This window comes from Cyrtonyx montezumae, unplaced genomic scaffold, assembly GCF_038088225.1.
Source record: "Cyrtonyx montezumae isolate F1298 unplaced genomic scaffold, pur_monq_1.0 scaffold_3, whole genome shotgun sequence".
NCBI classification, from domain to species: Eukaryota; Metazoa; Chordata; class Aves; order Galliformes; family Odontophoridae; genus Cyrtonyx; species Cyrtonyx montezumae.
Genome location: NW_027072034.1, coordinates 28781330 through 28801115, shown reverse-complemented (window position 1 = coordinate 28801115; position 19786 = coordinate 28781330). Strand labels below are relative to the sequence as shown.

Genomic DNA, 19786 nt, shown 5'->3' with positions numbered 1-19786 from the left:
CAGAACTCAGACAGACCTTTTGCCAAAATATCATCATCCTTCATAGGCAATGCTTCACACCCATTCTGTAGTACTGAAACAATGATGACATATATATTTCCAGAAGTAAAATTAATGCCTATTGTTTTAATTTGGAAATTCAGAGGGGGGCAAATGCTTTTACCTAAGTTGGCATAAGTGCTGAGATGAGAAACAAGGCCTGTATAAGTTTCCTCAAAACAACTGAAGAAAGATTAGGAAAAGAAAATCAAGCCTGAGGAACTTATTCTCCAGATTTTCCACTCTAGTTTTCCCATCTTCACTATTTGAAAAGCTAAATTTTTTGGTGTCTTTATTTTGTTTTGTTTTGTTTTGTTTGTAAGTTGCCCTAAATGGAAGGATCTAAATTGATTTTGGAAAAGAAGTGGAATGCGTTTTGACCTATTTGTTGCAAACATTTTTGATCAATTTAAAAAAAGTCTAAAGTATGATTTTCCTTTCTTGATGTAAGAAAGACTGTAACTTATTAAGTTCTCTAATATTGTTTTACATCATGTTTCAGCTAGGGACTTTCAAATATTTTGTCTTCAGCACTGGCTGTGTTTAGCAGGAAGGTTATTGAGAAGGCAGTGTGGTTTTGAAGAATGCATAGCTGGAAGATTTCACTGATCACACTTTCAGTACAGGGTCTGTTTGCTAGCTGTGGCTGCTCAGTAGATCAACTGTTCTGTTAGAACAAGTACAAGTTCCTTTATAGTGGACAAATAGAGCATAGTAGGCATGGCATGAACACAACAGACTTCACTCTAGAATTCCATTATTTTTCCATTTTATTTCACAGAGATTAAAGAACACGTCATTTTTCTTTATAGAAAGGCCATATTCCTGTGATAATTTTCTTTATGAGTTACTTTAGCTTCATTAAGATAGTTCTTGCTGATCAGAAGTTTGACTGTTCTTAACAGCTATTCCTGCTGCTGGAGATGCTGAGATATACCTAGAAATGCAGCATTTTTGACTGCACTGAATAGATCAGTGCTATTTTATGCTTAATCTGTCTTCTTCAAAAAGGAAAAAAAAACGTGAAAAGATGTTAGTGGCTCAAAAAAGTTATGTTTTTAAGAGAATGTACCTACAGTGCCACTGGATGCACATGCCAGTATTTGTATTGCTGGGCATGCAGCAGCTGCTCATAGGGTTGATCAGACCATTGGAAGATATCATTTAATATCGTTCTATGTTTGCACAGTATAAAAAATATAGTTCCTTCTTTGCTGAGAAGTGCATTTTAACCTCTGAACTCAACAATAAGTTTTTCCAGGATAGAATTGCTCACTAATACCCTGTGAAAGCTCTGCTGTATTGCAGATTGAAAAGTATAAAGTTGCAACTTGGTGTACTGCATTCTTGTTGGAGGTGCCTCTTTCAAAAACCTTAGTGAACACAGAGTTATGTATGATCCTATAAGCAGCAATTCCATAACCGAAGCATGGTCAAGTTCTTCCTCCTTCTCCTTCCTTGCAGATGTGCTGATTCATGTGGTTCTTCATATGGCAAGCTCATCATAGCTCTTCTGAAATACCCATGTTTCCCCAAGTATTGGTTAATGTGCTTGTTGACGACCAATTTGTCTGGCTATAGCCATCTAGAAGTTAGGTGATTAATCTATACTATTAAGATAAGCATTCTTGATTGCCAAGAAAGAAAGAAGAAATGGCTCCTTGGACTATTTTTCCAGGACATCTTGAATCTTTCTTCCATCTTTCTTCATTAAGAGGGAACCTGGAATTCTCAGATAGCTATACTTGGGTGAGATTACTAATAGCCTGTCTCTTAAAAAATCTTGCCAGATATGGCAGCTGGTTTCCTAAGAAAATAAAATCAATCTTAACAGAATTAGTATTGTATATATGGTTCTATATGGAAAACCATGGTACTATGAGAGGTAGTATTTTTGATATCGTACAGACCTCAGACTGCTTTATAAAAATATTTTCTATTTTTCAGTGTTGCAGTGTTGAATGGTTTAAAATATGTGAGTGTAGAGCAATCAAGATAACAATGAATTTGTTTGTTTGTTTCTTAATCAGCTAGGATTTATACATACATGTTGGAGAAGTCTCGTGTCATTATGCAACCTCTCAACCAGAGTAATTTTCATGTTTTTTACTTGATGATGGATGGTCTGTCTGCTGAAGAAAAATACACGCTGTTCCTCAGTAATTTGTCTACACACAGGTAGGAAAACAGCTTTATATTTAGTATTAATATTTTTCTTATTTTAACATCTCTAAGCTGTTACGGGAGGTTCTTCCTCCAGTTGTTAACATTTGTATTCTAAATCTTCAGTGATCTCTAAAATTATTTACTATTGAGTACATGAGTATTTCATTGTGGAGCACGTGTCTTGTCTGTTAGGATTATTGCCATAAAGGACAAAGAAGAAGAAAAGCTCTCACTTCTGAGATTTTTTTTTCCATTTTTTTTTTGTAGACTAGAGTTATTTTTCTCCTTTCTTTTTCTGATGAAATGTTTTGTCTTCAGGAAAGATTATGTCAATAAAATAAGGCTTTTCTTCTGGAAAGTGTTGATTTTGGTGAAATTTCACCATGTGTAAGTGCAAATTCAGTTTTCATTTCAATATTTACTTCCTGTTGTTATAAAGAAAAGAAATGAAGTTTTGACTGCTTTGAAACCAGAAATGAAGTTTGACATCCAACACCTAAAATTACGTCTTTCTGTCTCCATGTGAGTTGATTGTCTTGGCACACATTTACATTCAAAGGCGATTGAGTCTCTGTTCAGCTGTATGTAGATTTACAAGTAGGTATGTGTTTCATGGTCAACAGAACCATGTCTATGAATTCATAAACTGTACATCCTGCTTAATTATAAAATTGGGGTAGAGACATCTAAATGCAGTATCTCTAAGGCTGACTATACACCAAATGTTTAATATAATAAGAAGTTGTTGTATTTTTCATGAATGTCTGGTGGTATCTTGAAAATTATTAATTCAAATTCTTTTGGAATGAAAACGTATTCCTGAATTAGATCATTTGCCTAAGAAATTCCTAAGAAATATTCCTAAGAATATTCCTAAGAAATATGACTGAAATGAGAGAAGCCTTGTTGGCATTAATAAACTTCTCTTAAATTGTGTATGTTTGTCAGGAGTGTAGTCAGTAACTGTAAAAAGACCAACAGTAGTTATATAAAGAGTGCTTCGAGTTTTTCATATCTGAGCCTTTTTCCTTTGGACTTTTCTTTCAACTTGTCTGTCTCTAGCTAGTTGTGCTATGGTTTGGGCTTGTAGTAAGATAAAGCATTCATTTTTGCAGAAAGTCTGTTACTTGATTCTGATCATATGTTAAACATTAATCTTTAGGCTACTGTTGTAAAGTAATGTTTTAATCTGTTAACACATTTGATATTATACAGGATAGTATAATGCACTTACTTTGAAGTAACCTGAGGCTAAGTTGCTGTACTAAAAACAACCAAGTTCAAAGGAGAAAGAAGGTGTTAAATTCTATGGTTTTAATCTTTTGAAGACCAAAAGGGTTCTGATCTTTACTTTATTACTCTTTTAGCAAAAATATTTTTGAATTACTCAGTTTATTCAGAAAATAGAACAGTTTAAAGTAATTTTGCAAGAAAGTGTAACAGGAAAGTTTAGCTACAACATGAATAATTAGATTCACATGAACAAAGCTTTATCTGATATCTGATAAGCATCCAAAAAGAACAAAATAGCATTTCTAAATATATGTCTGTACACTATAGTGCCAAAGCTTTAGAAGTAATTTATAGCTGAAAATTTGCATAAAGCTGCTTTTTATCAATAAAGCTTTGCTTTGGCTGCATAGAACAGATTTTATCTTGTATGATTGAGAGTTCAAGCCAAGAATTTCTTTCCTTAGACTCCTGGGTATAAGAGTTCAGTGTGTGAGATCTTTCTCAATTAATAGAGTTAAACCAGGGGGAAATTTCTACTGTGACAAACTCATACATGAATCAGGAAGGCAGAATTTGGCTTCTGTTATCAGTTCATGATTTCTGACTTAGTCAAATTTTGATGGTATCATATCGTTGTGGTAACATCTATAAGTTAATTCATTATGTTTTCTTTAAAGAAGTGTAATCTTGACTCTTATAGCAATTTTAATTAGATAATAAACCTTTTGAAATTATAGGTGGCTCATAACCAACAACTTTGTAAAAATTTTCTGTTCTTTTTACATTGTTTAACATTGCAACTTTAAGTAGAAGATTAGACAATCTTAATAAATGATGTCTGTTGAGATCACAATTTTTTTTGTGGTTTGCTTAAGCCATTGCAATAGGGAAATGAGATGCAGCATTGATTGTATATTCTCATTTTAAAGGAAAGTACCGAATTAATATTATTCATACTGGTTATGTTTATACTTGATGCTACAAAATGTAAGAGATCGTTGATGTGCAAAACAACTTATAGTCCTCAATTAAGAGTTGATGTAAATAACATAAAAGGGAAATCCCTCCCCTTTGGAGTCACTGAGAGTTTGAGTAAGGCTGGGGTTTCACCCCAGTAGGGGTGTTAATAGGTTGTAAGTGCATGATGCTTGATGCTGTCCTGGGAGGGATGTTGAGCTCAGAAACTTCAAGGCATGTGCTTGCAAATATAATGACCATTAGGGCAGCATCTGGTGAACAGGACTGGACCACTTTCTATTGAGGCTAATATAGCTCAGTGAGTATAATAGTGTAAGTCTGTGTAGGGAGGGATACGTTTCCTGCTCTGTCTGCATATGGATCGTGATGGATAGGAATAGAAACAATTTCCGAAAGGTAAGATCACTTTTGAAGATTGAGCAAGGGAACCATGTCAGATAGAGTCTCAAAAGGGCAAGTCAAGGCTTTTTACTTAACAACTGCACCTCTGAATTCATTATATTCGGAAGCTGATTTTATCAGCAGATCCTAGATTGAAATTTCCAAAATTTCTGTTAACCTTGTGTGTTTCAAAAGAACTGCAGAACTTTATCTTGCTGATACAGGAGATGTTAGGGATTTTAAGTAATATTCTAGATTTATTCTTGATTTCTTCTTTTATCTGTCTTTTTTTTTTCTTTTCTTTTCTTTTTTTTTTTTTTTTTTTTTTTTTTGTGTGTGTGATTGCTGATATTATCCCATTACTGCAAGCTTTGCTCTTCTGGCACATGAAGTTTAGGTGCATTGGTAGAGTATGTACTACCTTAGTGATGATTCTTGCAACCAAAGTGTAACAGAGATGTGACATTGCTGATAGGTCAGTTTGTAAGAGGTCAAGTCTGGTGAAGAAAGGGTACTACTCAGAGAGATTAGAAAGAAAATAATATAAAAAGTTCTTACAGAAGAAAGTTGAAAGGTCTGCTTTTATTGTTTTGGATCAGTTGTTTCATATTTTCATTGCTATCCCAAAGCTATAGTGTATAACTAACAATAATATAATATCTTTGTATAACAGAATCATAGAATCACCAAGGTTGGAAAAGACCTACAAGATTATTCAGTCCAAATAGATGTAAAGACTCAAATATACTGTCATTAAAAGTCATGTTGTCACATTTCTTTATGTATATTAGAGACTGGAAATAGCTTAAGGCTACTTAGTTATAGAAAATTGTTCTAGAAAAGATGGTTCAACCTGATGTCAACATTTTTTGTTCCTAGTTGTCTTAACTAATTTTATTGTTGTGGCGTCTGGTAGGCAAACTGATACTGTACTCTCAGCACTGCAAGTTGATACTGATAAAGGGACAGTTTTCAGTCCATCCTTGTAATGTCAGATCTCTTCTACCCAGTGTGTATAGATTCACTCGTTTGTAAATAAGCTTTATGTGTAAAAATAAGTATGCACACTAATGTAGAAACTGGACTCTGATCAGGGAGTACATTTTGTTTGTAGCTCAGACTGTGCAGTTTCCAGATGTGTAAAACTTTCCTTCCTCCCAAAGCAGAATGTACACTGCAGTGTGTGGACTGCCTGTCAGCATTTCTCCCACTCCTTAAAAGCAGTGAAACCTGTTTGCCACAATAGCTGTAGATCAGGCCACAGAAATGATTTTCTTTAACAGGTTTTCAGAGCAGGTTCCAGTTCACTGTCTGTGAGAAAACTTTGCATTAATTTCATGAAATTTTAGTGGAGTGATTGAATTTCAGGACCTCTTTGCTTGATCACTGAGGAAATCATCCCCACTTAAATGGTAAGGTTTGGTTTTCATAAAGGACTTGGACAAAACAGCAAGGGACAGTGAATGAGACAGAACGTGCAAGCCTTAACTTTGACATTTCTGTGTGTGTTTCTCAGAACCCTTTTCTATACAATGTGTGCAAAATGGATGTTATTCTGGAATCATCCACATAGATCCACAGTCTACCTTTCCTTGCACGTAAGAGCTCAAGGTTTCAAGATAGTGAGTGGCCACTAACACAGACTTCCCAAGTTCACAATAACTCAGGAAGTAGCCTTTATTTTCTAACTGCTGTTGATGTAAAGCCAGGATGACATTACATGTTTCCATGTCTTTTTCTTTTTCTTTTTCTTTTTCTTTTTCTTTTTCTTTTTCTTTTTCTTTTTCTTTTTCTTTTTCTTTTTCTTTTTCTTTTTCTTTTTCTTTTTCTTTTTCTTTTTCTTTTTCTTTTTCTTTTTCTTTTTCTTTTTCTTTTTCTTTTTCTTTTTCTTTTTCTTTTTCTTTTTCTTTTTCTTTTTCTTTTTCTTTTTTTCTTTTCCTTTTCCTTTTCCTTTTCCTTTTCCTTTTCCTTTTCCTTTTCCTTTTCCTTTTCCTTTTCCTTTTCCTTTTCCTTTTCCTTTTCCTTTTCCTTTTTCCTATTTCCTTTTTCCTATTTCCTTTTTCCTATTTCCTTTTTCCTTTTTCCTTTTTCCTTTTTCCTTTTTCTTTTTTTTTTTCCTTCTTTTTATCTCTGGACACTACAGTTGGTCATTTTCTCATTTAAAAATAATGGAGTGAAATACTAATCTTGAGCATTGTTGAACTATTTTCCACATCTATGTTGGTTGTCTACAAATCTAGCCGTGGCAGTCTAATGATGCAAAGCAAATGCAGAGGAGAAAGTTATTTTTTAATCAGTTCCACAGAACTGTAAAAGTAGAGATTTTAGATACATTCAGGTCCTCTGATGTGCCATTTTTTTTCCTTTTATTCAAGTCTCATATTTTTCCTCATATTTACTTTGATTTAAACTTTCAGTACCCCTACAAAGCCTAGCACAGATTTTTATGCAAATGTTGTTATTGCAATACCATTTTCATCTGTTTGCTTTGTAAATTACATATTGCTGATATACGCCTCATGACTAGTGGGAAATCCAAACAAGTGCTAGACCTGTCTTACAGATTTGGTTGGATCTGAGTACTCTGAATGAAGTAGCTATATCAGGAATGGTTTAGTGAGATGTTTCCCACAGCTCATAGTCCTGCTTGAGTAATAACTTCCATATAAAGTGCCAGGTTATGTCACCTTACCAAAGTGCCATTAGACTTTGTTTTCTGAAGATCACTTTCACCATAAGGTAATTGTATGAAAATTATCAGTCTCACCCCAGTACAGTATGAGCTTCACTGTTGAGGCTGATCTTTATTGACAGAATAAAGCTCCAGGCAATTAGAAAAAGGGCATTCACTGTATTTAGATTTAGAAGGAAGGTAAAGATTATGCTCAGGTTCCTCAGCAACCTCATTTTTCTATTGCAGATGTATGGGCATGTGAGGGAAGAAAAGCTGTGATGGGAGATGATAGGCTTATCATTCCTACAGCTGCAGAGCTGTAGGAGAGAAGTCCTTCACATTTTCCTTGTCCACAGCCACTTTATAATTCTTCTGCACAAATAGTAGCAGCCTGTCATTTTTACTTTTCTTTAAATGTTCTTTCTTCTTAAGAACAGCCATGGAAATGGTACTGGAGGAAACTTTTGAACCTTAAAATCATTCTTGAGCAGTTTTACTATGCCTCCTTTAAACTCTCAGAGTCCAGTGACATTTCCAGGATTTAGGCAATTCCATGTAATGAACAGAGAGTAGCCAGGGCAGACTTCTCTGCTCTAAAACACAAACCAAAGCCTTGAAGTTTGAAAGGGCACCTGAGGTTTTACAGACGGTAAGTCATTTTAAAGACTAGGTGACTACATATGGGTGGCTCACAAAGGCAGTATCTGAAATTAATCATCCTGCCATCATCATTCTCCAACATACTTTTTTGTAATGAATGCTAATTAAATGTTTATTTTCTTTTTTTATCTTTTTTATCCTGGAATTTTTACCTTGCCCAAAGTCTGGATCATGCTGAGAAGGAGTTATCCGTCATTAGTTATCCAAGCTCAATTGTGATTCATGTCCAGTACAGTTTCATTCTTAGTACTTTGTTTCTGCTTGTAATCACTTTTTGTAACAGCCTAAGGGTTTAGAGCTGAATTCTCAGATTAGTGTAAAAAAAAACACCACTGGCAACAAAAAACGTATTAAATATTTTCTGCAGTCATTAATATATGTTTTTTTAATTTTGAAGGTACACTGATGTTCTCTGAAAAGTCTGCATTTTAAATATTTGAATACATCTAGTGCATAACACATGCACAAGATTGACAAATCTTCTAACTAATGGGATAATGGAAGAAGCCACAGTGTGAAAGTGCAGCTCTAAATCCAGATTTCAAAAAATTGAGGATATTAATTTTTACTGCTCCATCAATGTAGATAATAAGTACAAAATTCTCATGTTGAAGTTTTTCCATGGTCCCAGATGACAAGTGTAAAAAGCTTCAGGGGTGAAATCAATGCAACACCATATACCTACTCAAAGCAGCTGGTGGCAAAAATAACTTCGGTAAGTTTGGTAGGAGACTGAGGGTTGTAGCAACTGCACAGATTTACAGGGATGTTAATGGCAGTTAAGAATCAGAAATAAATAATTTGACTAAATATGGAAAGACTAGAAAATCACTTATTTCATTCATTTTTTTTCTGTTCTTCAATTATTAGTAATAAATGTAGTGCTTGACATTTTGTTTCATGTAAGTCAACATATATCCAAGGTAAATCAACTAATTGGTGTTTTCTCTCTGGAAAAAAACAAAAACTAAACAAAAAAGAAAAACAGTGACCATACTAATAGTATTTCAGTTTGCACCAATTTCCAAAGAGGCAGAAACTCAAATAAGGTTCAGTAACACTAAATATTAAATCACAAATAGAATATAATTTGCAGGGGGGGGGTTGCCGCAAAATATATAAATTGGAGATCTTTTTAAGTTTCTTTCTCCCCAGAATGCCTAAGGGTTTGGTTTTTTTTTCCCTTTCTGTTACTAAGGGGAAGAGTCCTTCATCACAGAATGTCCTGAGCATTCTTCTTCCAAAAGATGGATTCTTTGCAAGGTCTTTGACTTCCAAAATATGCAGCCTGGAATATAAATTCTCTAATATCTTGCAAGAATTTCCCACTTCCTGCAAATATATATTGCCTTTACTAAGCTGATAATTGTACTGTATCACAGTTTACTTGGAGCTTGAACAAAATAACAAGATAAGCAATCTTTTAAGATTTCTGTATTGTGGAGAACTGAAAAAAAAAAAAAAAAGAAAAGAAAAACCTGATTTTTTACAGGGATTTTGTTGACCATTTTTAGTTCATGTGTATGTAGTCAACTTCATGGAGAACGCTTGTTTCTTGTTGTAGTTAGTTCTGTTCTTTTTGTCATCTTTGCCTTCTTACACAGGTTGAAAGACTGCTTAAATCTTAATTCTAAGCCACTGTTGTACTCAGATGAAAAAAATTAAAAACAAACTTGCCATGTTTTTTTTTTTCTTATTTTTTTAATGATCCTAAATGGGAAAATTTAAGTTATTTTTCTATTTGTTTTTGTTTTATTTGTTTTTAACTACGTTAGCAAGTAATGTTAAAATTATACACTTCAATCAGTTCCATCTTCATAATACCATTTACTTCTACTTCAGCTGTGTAGTGAAAAGCTTTAACTGTGAACGCTTGTTTCTTAACTGTTGTCATACAACACTACTGTGAAAATCTGATATGCAGACAGTGCTACTATTTTAAGGACAAGATCTGTAGGTTCCGACTGAAATGAGGCAATTCCATTTACTTACATTCCAGTGAGGTCTGACAACTAAACTATGCCATCTGGTTACTAGAAAGCTAATGCAGAAAGAAGCAGGTTTAAACTTGCTTCAGTGAGTTTTATATCTATGTAACCTGGAATTGTTTCAACATCAAAGGAGTTGCCTAAATCTTCTCTGTCTTGCTTTTTTGCTTTACTTTGTTAAATTTGTTGCAGTCCATTCATTCTTTTCCTCTTCACTCCATATTTGCTGATGTGCATTTTTTTCAATGATTCTTTTTTGAGATTGAACCTTCTGAACTGAATATGTAACATACTCTTATCAAAATCTGCCTTCACATTGCACTCCATTTTCCCTGCCCTATTATAAATTCAGTCTTCACTTCCTGTTTATTTAAACTACTAGCATTATTTACCCCAGAACACAGTTTTCATTTGTATTTCTCATTAATGCATATTTTCTGAGTAAATAGTGTTCATGGTATTATTCAACTTGTTTTATTATTTTTCTTTCCCAGAATTGAATGGGAACGCAACCAAACAAAGCATTTTCCCCCACAGCTCTCTATTTCTCATCCTGTTCCCTCTTTGAAATTCAGGCTTTGTTAATTTCATGTAGCATAATTTTCACGCACCAGTGTTGTTCAAAGAGGAAGGGTTCAAAGGCAATGCCAGTAAATGGCTGACGTGTGTCGTGATCTATTATGCAGCATGGCAATAGTCATGATTGGCTCGCTTTTGTTGAGGTTGGGTACCAGAAAGCCTACTGTACATTGTCTTAAGATGTATCTTCATGTTTTAAAGTGCTGTTGATTCTCCTATTGACTCTAATGAAACCTGAAATTTTCAGATATATTGCAGATCAAAAAATACTACAAAGTTTAACTATGTTTGGGAGATTTTTCATATCCAACATTGACTTTAGTTTTGTTGTTGTTGTTGTTGTTAGTTGGTAGTCTACTTCATCTAGTTTTAATTATCTCTCAGACCAGTAGTCTCTTAGATTTTAAACAAAATTAGATGCAATCCTAAGCAGCCTATTAGTGTACAGAACTAATTTATCTGTGTTTTTTAGTATGGCAGATATGATGCATGGAATGTGTAGAAAGAAACTTATTCCCTAACATTATCTCTGTATACTTGAATATTAAGCAGATAGCTAATGTTGGTGTCTGGTACATGGTGTTAAGTGTAATGTTATGTCTTTTTGAAAATTGACTCCATTTCATTTATCTTAAACCCTTCTTTATCCGAGCTATTTATGGCTCTTTACATTCTACATGATACCTTTCTGGGAGGTATCATTGCAACTACATTATATATAATTGGGATCAATCCTCATGTTTTCAAAATATAAGTGGAATATTTATTTGTGTCATCTGCTTTATTTTGCAAATTAAGTGGCTATTTTTTGCTCTCTTTGCAGATTCGTACACCCCATGCATAAAGTATACATCTATGTTATTATCCTGGACAATATTTGTTTTGGGTATTAGGCTGTGTAGTTGTTTTGTCTGGTTCATCCTGAATTTGGGGTTAGATGCATATACATGGGAATGCGTACACTCTAATTACATGTCAAGATATCCAAAATAGTATTTTTTCAACTTGAAAGCAGAGGTATCTTAGCTGTGAATTTTGATGTTTAATTTATTTATTCCAGTTCTGTCATTAGCTGTATATTATAGCATTAATGCTTTATTCCCAAAGGAGCCTTTAAGAAAATATATTTCCAATGATAGTTTGTAATCATTAATTTACATGAAATCCAAGAATAATTTTTATTTAACAAAACAAAGATAGTAAAATAAGTCTTATACTTAGCTCAGTATCTTTGTCTTATGTCCCAAGTGGGCTTGTTACTTGTCTGGCTTTCAGAATAAATGCTATAGAAATTCTGCTTTGTTCAGGAGTGTAAATCTGAAACTCATATTCCTCTGGGTTTATTCCTTCATCTGATGTTAACAAACCCCTCTTCATTGTACTATTCTTCATACATATTGATTGAGTAGTGGCAGAGGGTGTGCTGCACTCCACTGACAGACTTTCAGAGATAAAGAAATCATTCATTATGATTGCCATTCTTTTCAACGATGTTTTTTCTCTAACTCATAATTCTAACAAGTCTAGGTTATAGAGCTTACAAGGTGTAAATAAACAAATGAAATGTTTTCAGGAATAAATTGTAGGTACAGTAAAACCAAGGCAATCCTCCCTGTGTTTCTATATAATCTTAAAGGAACTCAGATATCTAATAATCTTTGATCTTTTATATTCTCTTGGTTCCAGGAGCTGCCCAGAACAGAAAAAAATAACATTAGATCTTATAAAACCACTTTCAGTTTTGTCTCTTTATAGCTGTAGCCAGTTTACTTCTGCAGGTTTAGTTACAGCCTACAAGCTTGCATTTCTGTCTTTGACTTGGCATGATAACTGGCATGATAACATTTGCTATTACTTTGATTGAGAGAGGCTTTGTCTTTCTTGTCTCCATGGGAGTAAGTGTGATATAGAAACACATGCAGAAAATAACATCAGAATTATATGTCTGTGGCATGGAAAATATAGAGTGGGAGGCAGTGAAAATGAAATCTGTTCAATCCAAGAGAAAGAAACATAGTTAGTAATTAAGAGTACCAAGACCTATAGAATATATGTAAGTGCAGTGAATACAGAACATACGTCTGTCTTAGTTTTAACAGAAAACTAAATGTGTAATAAAACACTATTTGGAATAAATTGCTTGAAGCAGAGAAAGAAAAATGTGAGATTAAATATTATATGAACCAGACAACTCTCCCAATTTGTTGTGAATTCTGTTGATGAATACCTTATACTTTAAAGTTTCTGGGCCACATTCAAGCTTTTGTTAGAAAGGAAAAACCTCCAGAGAGCTGTGCAAGTTCTAAAAACATCTTGAATCTAAATTTGGCTACCTGTTGAAGAAATGCTGACTGTTTAGGTAGCCCATCAGTATTTCACAACAGACTGAAAATGGTTGTACCTCCAAAAGGTGAAAGAGGAAGGTGCTTAAAAACCCTACTTTAAAAAGTAGATGTGATCACTCTCTTATAAAAATGTTAGATGAGCTCATTTGGCTTTTAGTTTAAGCACAAAATATATCTCTGCACATTACTAGGATACTAATCATCCCCTATGTGGGGGGAGATTCAGTGGATCCAACTCCTGAAACTGTTTAGCTATGACACTGCGTGTATCTTCAGCAATAATACCATTCTGCAATTTATATTTCTAAAGTTTCTCTTAAAATCATTCTGATACAATTACTGTAAATGAATTTCCAGTCAGAAATGGGTCATTTAAGAAATTGTTCCTAGTGTACAGCAACACCAACCATTGAACATGTCTCATGTAAAGTTAATGTTAGACACGATGACCTGATCAGGTGATGCTTCACATCATTTTTATTGCTGGCTGTATCTGCTGGGCTTCCTGAAATAGCTCGAACTTTGGACTAAGCTGGAATAACTTCACTGTTACTCCTTCTCTCTCTGAGAAAGTTAAGCAATGTCAACCCAAAGTGTAGCCTGGTTTTCTTCCCTTGGTTCTTCCATTGGTCGTAGCTCAAAATCACCCCTACTCTGTGGTTAAATCTGATTGTGGGGAGTTGGCGCCAATTGCCGTTTCTTTTGATTCCCGTTGAAACTGCATGTAGATCTTCTTGTAGTTATAATGTAATTACTCAAATTGAGTTTTGTCAACCTACATGTAGCCAAAGTAATGAGAATATCTGAGTGCTGATAACCAGAGGTTGTTAAGATCTCAGTTTTACACCACTCCTAAAAATTGTAGGTTTATCCATCTTGGCTTCTGAAATGATTTTGTGCATTTTAGTGCTGGACAGAAGAGTCTGGGAGTATCCTGTGCTGTATCACCATCAGCCAGATGGTCTGTGAAATTTCCTTGTTCTGGGGGGTGTTTTCTCTCTCTTGCTTTCTCTTTCTTGTTCACAACACATCTATTGAAATCATAGGACAAAGCATTACTGCTGTGGCTCACTACCGTACACCAAAAGTCATATGAAACTTGATATCTTTAGTTGATACCAAAAGGTAAGCAATGTAGTTTCAAGAATAGTTTCAGTAGTTTTGATTTACTTTTGATTTGGAGTCAAAGATTTAAGTTAGTACAGTTTGGGGGGAATGTGTAATGATTTTCACATATGTTAGCAGACCTAACCAGGGCGAGCTGCATTTTTACCAGGTCTGTGTAGCAGCACCCAGGTTCAGACAGGTAGATACACTGGGGAGATCTATTTGGGAATTGTTTCAAATGTTTCAGGGAAGAAATGTTTCTGAGGCTCCATGCTGATAAGGCCTCTCTTCATCTGAGATGAGGCTTTAGTGTTTCTTGAGTAATTGTAACATAGGTGAGAAAACTGTTAGAAGAAATCCAAAGAATGATGCAAATCTGACTAAAATGATGGAAAAGGGCACTAAATCAATGTGCAAATACCATTTGAGAAACAAAATGCGTTTGTAACAGCATTTAGAGAGAAACATAATTTCTGGCTAATTAAAAATGCTGTTACCTTCTGATTTCTGCTTTAATCTTTATGAAATCTTACAGTAACCAAGTTGTTAAATGGGTAGAAATCGGTTTATCAAGATGGTAATACAGTTTAGTATTAAACTTAGGCAGAAGTTGCATCATTCGTTTTGACAGTAGTTGACTAACAACAGCCTCGTGATGAGGATCACCAAGACAAAAACCAGTGCCAGCCTCTTGGAGAAAAAAGTATCTGAGGACTTTCACAGTAAAATGAATCATGAAAATTATGCTATTAAATAGCAAAATTGTTATTTAATAGAATAAATTGTTGGAAAAGAATTGGGGATTGAAAATGTCATGAAAATTTTGCAATACTGAATTGAACACAAAGAATGTCTTTATGATCCTCTTTTTATAATCTTTTTCTATTGAAATAATTGCTAGGTTGGGCTTCATTTTCTATTACTTTCCTGTCCCAAACTCAGGTGAGTTAAGACTTCTATTGCAGAGGAGTGTACCCTTGTATCCTAATATTTCTGAAGATTTAATTGTGTTTGCTTCTGTGTGAATCACCTGTCTCCTTCTTCGGGTGCAGTTAGAGAAACCAGATTCGCTGTTAGAGATGCATATGTACTTTCTTGTATCAGCAGTACTTCCCCTCATTTTCACCACATTTGTTCTCAGTGATTGCTTTCCCACTATATTTTAATAATTTCCCTTATGTATACTTGCCATATTACCGGGGCTAAGTCCTCTGCTAAATAGGCCTCCTCAGTCATATAACAAAGAGGAGTGGAGCAGCTTCTGGTAAAGTATGTACAACAATTAATTGAACTTCAGATATGTTACAGCATCAGGTTGATCCTTGAGTCAAAACTGGAACTCAGGGAACGTATTATCACATTATGAGGTTCTGTAGTTTATTGCAGAGCCTGTTTATCAAACATGCAATTGTAATGCTCTCCAATCTTTTCCAGCTTCCTACATATCTGAAAAAAAAAAAAAGAAAAAACAGAGGGCTACTCCAAGGCATAATTATTCTGCTTTTGTCTTTCTTCTGTGTTTCTTTTTGTTTCGTTATTTTATTTGATTGTAGTACATTCATTTCATTTTCAAAACTGTGTAACTTCTCTGTAGAACTAAATTATGCAAGCTACAAATCTCTGTATGTAAATACAATGTGATTATAGCAGCAAGAAATGACATGGGAGACTCTTTGTCCTATTTGGATGCATGAGCCATGGAAGTATGGAGATAAATCTGCAGGTTTTTTGTTTTTATTATTATTATTTGAGAAGAGCCATTTTTTTTATAAGGTGTATAAATAACTTACTTAGATGCAGCCCTTTAATCAAATTCTTAATGTGACACCTGCAAAATTTGCTTCAGGTTCACTGAGCATAAGGCACATTTGTGTCTAGTATTAATGCCTCAGTAGAGACAATGGGAGGCAACCTGGGAGATTGAATGTCAGAAGCAGATCATTCATGAGCTTTCACCCAGCCTGACAGGGCTGAGAATATGGCAGAAAAACACCCACATGCATCCACCCTGTTGCCATCGCTGTCAGTCTTGCACTTGAGTGCCAGGGCAGGGGGAGGTGGGAGCAGCCGTGCCTTCCCCATTACTGAGCCCTGTGCATGGTACTTGTGGGATTTGCTGGCTGTGGGAGAGGCAGGTGCCTCTGCTTACATGAAGGTGATGGCCACTAATGATTCAGGGTAGTCAGTTGCTAAACAGATAGCATACATGAATATATACATATTTAATCCACAAATAAGAATATTCTTGCTTTGTAGAACAAGTGGGTAAAGTTAGGTACTGCACCAACTCGTGTTCGTGTAGTGCGTGAGACTTTCTTAGTCCATGACAAGTAAATAATTGTTAGCAATTATTTATATTATAGTATATCTAAGCTTCTTCAAAATGTCTCCTTTTTGTTCTGGTATTAAATAATGTATATATCAGTATTTCAAAATCAACATGTGATTTGGGTGACATTCACATTTTTGGCAAGGTAGATGGCTCAAAAGGGATCGCACTGTTCAGAATTACTTGTTTAGTATACATACCTGAATACACACAGCCATACCTCCATATACAGGAAGAAGAGGGCTTCTCGTAAACCAACTCATCCAGGGACTGCAATTATATGAAATCAATTTGAATTATATTAGCAATGTTTTAACTGGATACTAGGGGAAGTTACAAGCAGCTTCTCAAAGCACTTTTTAAATTGTAGATCTGATACTGTGGCTCTTAACCCAGTAAGCTTTATTTAATGAATCAGCATTAAAGATGTAGCCAACACTGGTGGAGAAATCCCTTGGGGCTCATAAACATAATGACATCTACCTGGCAACTAGTGCCAAAGTAAGTCTGAACACGGGAGTACAAAATAACTCTTGATGGTAGGAGCAAAGTTCATACATAATTTCTGAAGCATTTCAGGACATGAATTGGACCAGTTTGCACTTGCGTGCAGACTGACTTCTTTACACATTCATCAGTGCTCAGTATTTGCTTCTTCTTTATTATTATCATCTTCATCACCATCGTCGTGATTATTCTTTAGTGTATATTCAACTTCAGAGTTGTACAGATAAAGTGACTGTGATCTCCTGAGTGATTCTGTCCTATGAAATTCTGAACAATAGGAATCAGAGAAACAGACACTGTAATGTGTGCTGCCTTACTTTTTTCTAATAATTTCATCAGGAGTGTGAAAAATCCTATTTTTAGTCACTCCTGTTGTGCATTCATTTTTTTTTTCTTGAATTAAATTATTCCGGATTCACATACGAATGGCAATTTTAGAAACAGATTAAAGTTTATTTCACAGGAATATCAGTACAATTGAAAAAAAAAAAAAAAAAAGCATGCTTGAGTTTAATCCTGAAGACATTTGGCATTTTGAGAATAAAGACCGGCCTGTATTTTTTCACTTTCCATTTGAATATATTTGCATTATAGTCCATAAAAGTCATGTATTTTATAATGTGTGTGCACTTCTTGATTTGAGGTTTTTCCTTATGAAAATGTCAAGGCAAAACTATTACTGAACAATATACTGGCTATTATAATATTTCTGTGCTGAGCCCTGTTTGCAAAAGGTGTGTCTTAATACGTAATTTTCTTGGTTTGGAGAAGTACAAGTATGAGCTCTGTTAGCTACCTGTAGTCTTTAATTTATTAATATTGTGCTGACACTTTACCTGCTGACACTTTACCTACTGACATTAACAAGGTTAATTCTTAAAATGCAGTTTTTGTTGTTCTATTGCAGTAGTCTTGAGCAGGAACCCATCCGCTTAATAAGTAGTTAACAGTAATTACAGCTCAGTACTACTGCATAGCAAGTTTCAAAGGATGTAGATTTTGTTCTGATTGGAATTGGTTTAAAAGCTGAAAACAAAGGAGAAAAGGCAATAAAAATGTGCCATTTTCCCTTTAAAAAAAACCCAACAAAATGCTGCAACACAACTAGAAAGCATTCATCATCATGTTCTGTAAATGTCGTTCACTTCATTGATGTCAACTGTTTAGTTTTGTCTTTATCTCATTTCTGTGTACATATCAAACAGTGCTAAGTGCAAGGCAGCTTGTCCTCACTAAGCAGAGTATGCTGTCCTCTAACACTCATATGGCAGATCTAAAGAAGTAAAAATGTTTGTTGTAATTTCTTATTCTGTGACTTTGACAATGTAATCCATGTTAGTGCCATTTGTTTTTGAGAGGTAATGTCCTGTGTTTACACACATAGAATGTTTTAAGAAATTTTGAAAAACGTATGTAAAAGTATGAAGTCATTCATTCTCAGTCTGGTAAAACAGTCCTTAAATTCAGTGTTGATTTATGCCTAAGTTAAAACTTAGGATGTAGGAAGCTGTCATGGGAATAGCTATTAGAAAAATGTGGCATATTTCAGGGAAAGACTTCACAAATATTTAAAGTGAAGACTGTAAACTGACCTAGTTTTTAGATAACTGGTCGTATAAGAGGTAACCTTTCAACTGGAATTAACATATATCTGTGCTACTACAATTTAGCTTAAGGTAAAAATTAACTGAGGTGATAATGTTGAATTTTCAGTGATGGCCACTATGCTTAATCAGGGTTGCTACCCTGAGCTGGATGGGAAGAAGGGATGTGCACTGCACAGGCTAAAGCCACATGCTTTTCACATGATTGTGAAGGTACATGGTTCACTGGGCATCACTAATAAGGGGAAGGAAGGGATTTAGCTTGTTAATCCGTGCTTCTTAATACAATGTCACATTAAATGACACCCACAACACACATATTGACTGTGTTAGGACTGGAACCTGATTATGAAACACTGCTTTACCCTCCTATGACGTTGACCCTCTTGAGAATTTTCTAGCAACAATGCATTAATTAATGAAGATTTAAGACTTTGTAATAAGAAAAGTCAAATTAATTTTTTGGTATTTAAATACAGATAAAGGTGAACGTTAAGTCTTTGGGGCTTATTGTATAGTGTAGCAGAGATAACTCAAGTGGTAGGCAATTCCTCAGATACTGATGGGTAGGTCTCTCTTACTACTTTTTGCCTGCAGTCCCTTGAACATTTCATCTCCCCTTTATAGTGAACCAAAGAGCACTATAGAGTGCCGAGTTTTAACTTCCTATTGTTCTTCATATTAACATAAGATAATACTAAGATTCAAGTGGAATCAGTGGGGTCAAACAGAAGTTTGGAGTTACACATAGAAGTTTTGCTGAATTGAGAAAACATACAGCAGTACAATAAATTTTCCTACTTCACCGTGCATATAAACCCAGAAAGACAAAAAAAACCCTTTGCTTCATTTTTATTCCAGTGGCCTGTAACCACTGAACATGGTTTCATAAGTGCATGGTCTGTATTTGTTTTTAGAACAGTTGATGTAACGTTGTATAGAACTTAGCACAGAAAGTATATCTGCATTTTAGAATGTCACTGTTTAATTAAGCTGTAATAAAATCCCTCACAACATCAGAAGTAGATGAAACTTTCAAATAGCTGTATTTGAATTCCATTTGGTCCATGTGATGTGTTCTTCTTCGTGATATGAGCACACTGTTTTCTGCTGAGACTTGTCAAGTAGCTCATGCAAAACAGTGACAAGACAATTCTGTTTCCTGCCTGTCAGCTCTGTTATAAAGAGCTTAGATA

The 19786-nt window shown here is 34.7% G+C and overlaps 1 protein-coding gene across 1 annotated transcript in view; it reads left to right on the top strand.

Annotated features, from left to right (window-relative positions):
• The window catches only part of MYO16 (myosin XVI), a 257006-nt gene that overhangs the window by 109802 nt on the left and 127418 nt on the right, over positions 1-19786 (top strand). The window contains exon 15 of the mRNA XM_065741050.1: positions 2070-2217. Coding sequence (XP_065597122.1) covers positions 2070-2217 — 148 coding nt within the window. The remainder of the gene's footprint in view (positions 1-2069; positions 2218-19786) is intronic.